The sequence below is a fragment of the Epargyreus clarus genome, unplaced genomic scaffold, assembly GCF_041222505.1.
Source record: "Epargyreus clarus isolate Ecla_fem2 unplaced genomic scaffold, WU_Ecla_fem_2.2 ptg000003l, whole genome shotgun sequence".
Lineage (NCBI taxonomy): Eukaryota > Metazoa > Arthropoda > Insecta > Lepidoptera > Hesperiidae > Epargyreus > Epargyreus clarus.
Window position 1 is genome coordinate 2,943,912 of NW_027332211.1, and position 8,311 is coordinate 2,952,222.

An 8,311-nucleotide genomic window follows, 5' to 3' on the forward strand; every position below is an offset into this window, starting at 1 on the left:
ACCTGTGTTTATAAACTTCTGTGATTGGCTAAAACTCCACGTGATTTAAGCTCGGTCCCACCTTCAACGAACACGTTACAATTTCAATATCAGCATTAAATATCAGCATCTTTTGTTGCGGATGCGGATGCTGATGCTGATATTTAAAAGAAAGCTGATAATCAGCTGATGCTGATGCTGATGCTGATATTCGCAACAACCCTAGTTTATACCAATGAATACTTTTTATTAGTTCGAGTAAATAAAAGATCGAATCATAAAAAATGTACAAAAAGGCGTTTAGCCACGCACGTATTACTCTGATTAAGGCGGCTTATCGAGCAAAATAATTCAAGAATTGTTTTGGGTCGCGCGCGCAACAAGTGCGGCGCAGGTGGGGAGAGCGGGGCGCGTTCATTGATCAGCCGGCGCCTGTTGCTCGGCCGGGACCCCCACCTCCCCTTTGTTCTCATGCATACACTCGAAACGACGAGCGTCATCAACCTGACGTATGAAAATGACTTAATTTACATTTATGCCTATAGGATACAGGATAATCGACGGTCCCTGCTCGCTACGCCGCGTTGTTTAATCATTGGAGGCTTGTAGAATGGTAATATTTATGTGATTGTAGCAATTAAAAGCTTAATGATAGTCCGTTAACGTACTTTAAGTAATGGCTTTGTGTTTTAATGTAAAAATTACGTATTTAACTGCCACTAAAATTATGTTGACTGAGACTTGCTGATTTTCAATAAATTCAGCAAGTCTCAGACAACACACTGGTGTTATGTGCTCATTGCTAGCCATAATCTGAAAGGCTAAGTACAGAGCCAATCCCGAACATTACAAAAGGTCTCCGTAAAACTACGTTGGGACGGTTCTAACTGCCTTACATACCTTTCAAGTCAGGTGCTGCAGTGGTGCTGTGGTTGATAAATAATTGATAAACCACAATAACTTTCCACTTCGGTTTAATAAATAGTCTGGCAGTTTGACCTGAAAATAAAACACGTACTTGAATAATTATAGAAATATTTTCTCGGTGCCAGATAAAATCAACAGAATCTTAAAATTCGTGCCGGCATTAAACTTACATTAGCAGGGTAATACTTGTTATCGCACATAGTGTATCCTTAATGCGCTATAAAGATGAAGATAAAAACTAAGTTAATTAAGTTTATGTTACCTAGGATTTAGATGTATAACATAAGTGTAAGAAAAACGAATAGCTTAACATAGCTAATATTATGGCGAATATTAAGATAAATATTATCTATCTCCCGTGGCTCCGTCCGTGGATTTCGTTTTTAATGGTTATCCTATGTTATTCCAAGTTTTAAACTTCTTATTTTTGGCTAATTTCTTCAAAATCGGATTAATAGATTTTGCATCAAAAAAGTAACAAACTTCCATTACTTTACGCGGAGCAACGTAAATTTAGCAACAAATAATTATTCGGTCATTAGATGGTCACCGCCACATTTAGTAGTAAGGCAGTGACAGCCTAGGGGTTGGCACTTGGCCAGCGCAGTGGACTATGGTCTAATCCTTCTCATTCTGAGAGGAGACCCGTGCCCAGCAGTGGGACAGTAATGAGTTGATGATGATGATAACGCCACATTTAACTAAAACCAACCTCAAAAAAGTCCTACTTAACGTTGATCACAAATGTATAATACTCCTGAGGACTAAGTATGAACGAATTAGTATCTTTATCTCGGCTTTACGACATTCTATAACCAGAACAAAAGCTTTACATTGTTTTAAGGAAAATACAGTTGTGACAATGTGGGATAGGTGCCGCGACAGTGGAACAAAGAGCTCTATCGCATTATTCCCTTAAAAAGCTTTGCTGGAAGTATAGTGAACAAACAAAATAAATGCATTATTACTCAGTCCATATTATAGCGAGGCATTATTCCCGCCTGGCGTTCACGATAACAGTCCTAGCAAACAAACTTCCCTTCATATTGTATGCAAGCCGTATGCTTATTAAAAATGGTAACCTGATTATTATTCTGTAGGAAAAACCGACTACAAAGGAAAATGTTACAACTCGTTATTTTTTGTTTCTAACTTGTATGTTTTGTTTATTTAATTGATTTGTCAATTTTAATACATTAATGCCTCAATCTACTGTTACTTTTGAAATTATATAATGTGAAATAATGTACATAACATTATTTATAAATAAACCTCTAATCCAATTTATGTTTTATTATATCTTTCTTGGATGAATTCTACAATATCTACAATCATAAGTGTAGTGTACGTCAATTAAACACCGCGGTCAGTTGCTAACTAACTTTTATTGTCTACCTACATTCCTTTATACACTACACATCTTTCCCCTATAACAAGCACATTTAATTGTATACTTAGGTATTTTTATTATTTAAAACTAGTACAATGTTTCATTGATTTCTTAACAATACCCAATATCTGCCTGTTTCCCCTTTAAATAATGAAATACTTAACTTTCCAACCTTGTAAACTTATAAACACACAAAAAAAATTTGTTCATATTACTTCATATTATTCTATCACTAATAAGGCCTGTCCAGTAAATTAACTCTCAATGCAAGAACAAAAAAAAATAGATATAAACAGATAACTGTATTAATCTCCTTACTCCATCACTTTTGTTCTGTCCCTACGTAAAGCTCTTATTGCCCTCTCATTAAGATTTGTGGACTGAACTCTTGTATCGTCTTCTATTCTTCGTTCCGAATTCTCATTGCTTCTTTGTAACTCTAATGGTTCTTTTAATAAAGGCAGCACGGGAGACGTAATTTTAGGGGATGACGTTCCTGTCGCGCCTTCAGTTGGCATGTCTTCTGTGTCCTCATAATCTGAAAAAGAGTCCCGCAGGCCACCCCTTCCGCCTCGAGGGTTGGTGTTCACATATGAGTCTTGTTCTATATTTCCTTGTTCTATATCCCAGGTGAAACGGCTACTTTTCAATGGCATTATTTGATCCGTATGTCTACGCCAAATAGAACCATCAGGGACCCTTATTTTGTAAGATACGGGGCCTGTTCTTTCCACAACGTTTCCTTCTACCCATTTATTGGTTTTAGTAGAATAACCCCTATTTCAAAATCTCTTTTAATTCCCTTAGATATTTTTATTTGTTTGTCCTGAGCTTCTTGTACTATACAAGTTGTACTTGGACGCATCGCATCCAATCTATTTCGCAAGCGATGTCCTAATAACGCCACCGAGGGGGCCACTCGGGTTGTTATGTGTTCACAGTTCCTATATTGGAATAGAAAACGGCATAAACTGGTATGTATGTCCTCACCCTCCAACACTGCCTTCTTAATTGCCTTCTTAACGCTTTTCACCGCATTTTCAGCCGCTCCGTTTCCTTGCGGTCTATGTGGTGAAGAAGTAGTATGCTTTATTATATTTTTTATGCAAAAGTCTTTGAATTCCGCGCTTTGAAATGGGGGTCCATTATCTGTTACCAGCTGTTCGGGCAATCCAAACTTAGCGAATAAATTTCGAAAGAATTTTATTGTTTCACAGGCCGATGTACTCCGGATTTCTTCCGCCTCTATCCATTTACTATAGGCGTCCACTGCAATGATATAATATTTCCCGTACAACTGAGCAAAATCCGCATGAATCCGCTTCCAAGGCCCCGCCGGAAATTCCCAGGGATGCAATGTGGTTTTCGGAGGAGCATCGCGCACACTACGACAGGCGTTACATTTTTCTCCGACCAATTCAATGTCTTTCTCTAATGTCGGCCAATAAACATAATTCCTTGCAATAGACTTCATTTTTACTATCCCCATATGCCCTGCATGGACTTCTACTAAAACTCTTTTTTGTAGAATATATGGAATTACTAAACGATACTTGTACAAAATACACCCGTGGTCAATATATAACTCTGAACGTCTAACATAAAAAGCCTTTTCGTCCTCCTTGTACTTTTCTGGCCAACCAAACATAATATAACCGTAAATTCTCGCTAATAAATTATCTTTACTTGTTTGTAAAGCTATTTCTTTATAACTAACCGGCAGAGTTTCATTCACATACAGTAAATAGTGTTTCTCACTTGGCTTTTGTTTGACTTCAATAACATTATCTAACGGCAAGCGAGACAAAGCATCTGCGTTGCCATTGCACTGCGATTTCACATAATTTATCTCAAAATCATATGCAGCTAACTTAGCAGCCCACCGTTGCAACCGACTCGCTGCTGTTTGCGGGATACCACCTTTTGGTCCAAAAATATACACTAAGGGTTTATGGTCGGTTTTTAACATAAACTTCCTTCCGAATAAATATTGATGATGTTTCTGAACTCCATACATAATCGCCAATGCTTCTTTATCCAATTGGCTATAGTTTCTTTCCGCGTCGGAAAGTGACCTTGACGCACAGCTGATCGGTCGCTCAGACCCGTCCGGAAACGAGTGCGCGAGAACCGCCCCTATTCCGTAAGCACTACTGTCCACCGCTAATACCAGAGGAAGCGCCGGCTCGTAATGACAAAGCACTTGGTCACTTGCTAAAATATTTTTAATATTTTTGAAAGCATGTTCACAATCAGCAGTCCAGTTCCACATCTGATTTTTTTTTAATAAAGTATAAAGTGGGTGGAGGAGGGAGCTTAAGTTAGGTACAAATTTTCCGTAATAATTAATTAAGCCTAAAAATGCTTTTAATTGTGTTACATTTACTGGTTTTGGCGCCTTTACAATAGCATCAATTTTAGACATATCCGGATGTAAGCCTTCCTTATCAATAATAAAGCCTAAGTAGGACACACTATTTTGTAAAAATTTACATTTATTAATTTTTACAGTAAGACCCATTACCGCCAATCTTTCGATTACAGCCCTCAGATTATTTATATGTGCTTCTCTATTCTTTCCAGTTATACAAATGTCATCTAAAAACACAACTGTATTTTGTAACCCTTTAAGCGTCTCTTCCATAATTTTTTGAAATTTTTGCGGTACGCAACTCAAACCGTAAGGTGTCCGTTTAAAAATATATGTTCCTATATGCGTCGAAATCGCCGTGCATGCTTGCGAATCCGGGTGGAGAGGTACTTGCATGTATGCAGTTGTAAGATCAATTTTTGAAAACTCTTGACCACCGCTCAAAGCTGCAAACAATTCCTCGATACGGGGCAGAGGATAATGGTCAAATTTTAACTTCGGATTAATGGTTGACTTATAATCCCCACAATACGAATCTCCCCCGACGGTTTAATTACTGGAACAATCGGTGTACCATAGTCCGAATGTTCCACCGGATAAATAGATCCTTCATTAACTAATCTATTTAATTCCTTCTCCACTGCGGAACGCAATGCTAACGGCACGGGACGAGCGCGTATAAAAACCGGTTTGTTATCTGTCAGCTGTAATCGAATTTGCTTTTTACATTCACCTAACTTATCTGTAAACACTGAGGAGTATTTATACTTTAACTCGTTGATAAACCGATCGCGATATTCATTATCTGAAAACTGTGTTATACTATGTATGTTATCTAATTTGTTTATATTAAATCTCCGAATCCAATTTCTACCCAATAATGGTCGACCTCCATTCTTTATAACATATAATTGCAAATTTTCCTGGTAAGTATTATCTATAGTTGCGTTAACTAATAAAAATCCGATCGGTTGTATCTGCGAGCCCGAGTATGAACATAACTTAATATTATCTTTTGTAATCTTATACGACGAAAACAGAGAATTATAGCAATCCTCACTAATAGCCGAAATTTTACTCCCCGTATCTAACTCACATTTTAGCAATTTATCACCTATTTTAACGTCAATGAAATAGGGTCTATCTCCACTAGAAACCGCACGAATGTTGTACATTTCACTTTCAGAATCATTCTCCATAAAATTATGTCTTTTACCGATATTACTATTAATTGGCCCCTTACACATTACTTTCAAATGTCCCTTTGCCCGACACAAATCACAATTATAGTGCTTAAAACGACACTTATCTGCCCGATGTGATTTACCACATCTCCAACACTGCAAGGGCGGCGCGGCCTGCGGCCCCGGCCGGCGCCCGGCCGCGCCGCGCAGCGCGTGCAGGCCCTCGCCCGCCGCCGCGCCGTCGCCGCCGCCGCTTCGCTCGCCGCCGAGCGCCCTCGCGCCGCCTGCCGCCTCCCTGCTGCCGAAGTTCTCGGAAAGTGCACCGCCAATGCTGCTGCGGCCGCTCATTCTTTCCACGTGTTTCTCCGCAGCCTCCAAACCGAGAGCTAGCTCCACCGCCTTTTTATATGTCAAGTTGGAATCGAATAGTAGTCGCGATTTTATTTCCGTGCTACATAACCCGGTCACGAATTGCTCACATAGATTTTCTTCGAGATTTTGGCCGAAATTGCACGTAGCCGCTAAATGTTTTAGCTGTTGCAAGAAGTCTCCAATAGATTCACCCGCATTTTGCTTGCGCTGACGGAATATTTCACGCTCCGCATATTTCGAACGTTGGGGTTCTAAATGTCTCTTCACTATTTCGACTAATTCCTTGAACGATTTATCTTCCGGGTTATTTGGTGCACACAAATCACACATCAAATTATATGTTCGATCGCCCACTAACGTCACCAACGTGGCAACCTTATGCGAATCCTTTATATCATTAAGAAGAATAAATTGTTCCACCCGACGAACATACAACGACCACTGGCCCGAAAACATATCAAACGGTTCAATTTTTCCGTACGGCATGATTATTTAGATAAATTCACACGCGTTAACAAAAGAAATCCCGTAATCGTCGCCAATGTAGTGTACGTCAATTAAACACCGCGGTCAGTTGCTAACTAACTTTTATTGTCTACCTACATTCCTTTATACACTACAATAAGATAAGTATGTTTGATTACAGATGTCCATGGGCGGGAATGACCACTTCAGTCAAATGGACTGCCTAATACTTGCTACTTCTATATTATAAAAAGTGAACTAAAACGTTTTATATGACAGCATTTCCAAAAGGCTTCCAATTACGAAGTTATTGTTTTATGCGAAAGAGGTGCTTTGTTGTGGTTAGATGGAACACTTTTAAGTGGCAGCGGAGGTACGAGTAGAAGGGTCATTTTCATTAGTGCCGCTTGTTTGTTTATCACATACTTTGTTATTATAATAATGAGGAAGTAGATTGTGCTTACTTCCGCATATAACCATACATATACAGTTCGGTAGTGTGTCTTTTAGTTACTAAAATAGATATAATTATATGAAAAGTTTTCTTTAGTGCACACACAGGCTGAAAAGTAGACGTTGAGAGAAATAACATTTGATGACGTTTTTCTAAAAGCAATCTCGATTCGGTCTCAGTCTCGATTGCGTCGCCATAAAAAAGCGATCTTAATATATGTATATAAAGAGATTGTTACGTATAAAGTTTTTTAAGTATGAGTCACAATTACTGACTGTAAAACCTTTTATGTTGCACTGCTGGGCGAGGTTTTCATTCAATAATTCCAGCAGGTCTGGGACTAACTTTAACACACTACTTGGTGTTAGGGTATCTTAAAAATATTAAAGTACTCTGCTCATTTTCCTCTTAAACTTTCATTTTTTAAAATGGAAGAACAATTCTTTTAACTTAAAAAAATATCGATATACACTAGATATAATGAGAGAGTAACAATTATATAACTAGAAACTCTTATATGTTTCCCTCTGTTTTTTCCGCGCTCAAGCTTTCCTTCATTTTTTTTAAATTTTATTTTAAAGTGTCAAACATATGGCCAGCATTGAAACCCGAATACAAGGTTATTAATCCTTTTTCAAGTCAATAATATTTTATGTTGTAACTAATAACTTAATATCATTGTAGCTTTACACTAGCCAAAAGATAAGAACTAAAATAAATATAGATACATTTAATTGATATAGAGATAGATGAGCCATCCTAGATACTCATAATTTTAATGAAGATTCTGGATAGCAACATAATGTATTGGTAAAAGGCATGGCACACGCATATTTTAGATAGGTATGGCCCAATTAGTTACAGACCCTTTTAAGAGCCTTCAAGGAGTTCTTAAGGACTCTTAACCGGTCACAGCAATCGTGGGGGAGTGTTGTTGGGCTGTCGTGATAAAATACGTTCGCATTTCATTCGATTATAAATAACTTTTCCAATAAAACTGAAACTTAATTTATTATTGTACACAATTTTTTGATTTCATTCTTTGATTTGATTCCCACATTTTCCTGCGGTTGTATACGTAGATTGTGACCGATGCACAAGTTAAGCAACATCGTGGGCGGTTGGGAATTAGATGGGTGATCGTTAGTGAGTAATTTGCGAGCTTCATC

The 8,311-nt window shown here is 38.1% G+C and overlaps 1 protein-coding gene across 1 annotated transcript; it reads right to left on the reverse strand.

Annotated features, from left to right (window-relative positions):
- Positions 1-393: 393 nt before the first annotated feature.
- On the reverse strand, positions 394-6,838 carry LOC140748076 (uncharacterized). Its single transcript, XM_073080780.1, has 4 exons — positions 5,995-6,838; positions 4,055-4,216; positions 3,453-3,565; positions 394-483 (listed from the first exon to the last, which is right to left on the reverse strand). The coding sequence occupies exons 1-4, from the start codon at positions 6,707-6,709 to the stop codon at positions 394-396; spliced, it is 1,080 nt and encodes a 359-aa protein (XP_072936881.1). The 5' UTR covers positions 6,710-6,838.
- Between the last annotated feature and the right edge of the window lie 1,473 nt (positions 6,839-8,311).

What these genes read in the sequence shown, in the direction of transcription:
- LOC140748076 (XM_073080780.1), bottom strand. Translation starts at nt 6,709, where the DNA reads ATGCCGTACGGAAAAATTGAACCGTTTGATATGTTTTCGGGCCAGTGG. An exon ending in TGAAGTCAAACAAAAGCCAA is followed by an intron (nt 3,566 to 4,054) that starts GTGAGAAACACT and finishes ATATCATTGCAG; the next exon opens with TGGACGCCTATAGTAAATGG. An exon ending in TTGGATTGCCCGAACAGCTG is followed by an intron (nt 484 to 3,452) that starts GTAACAGATAAT and finishes TTCATACGTCAG; the next exon opens with GTTGATGACGCTCGTCGTTT.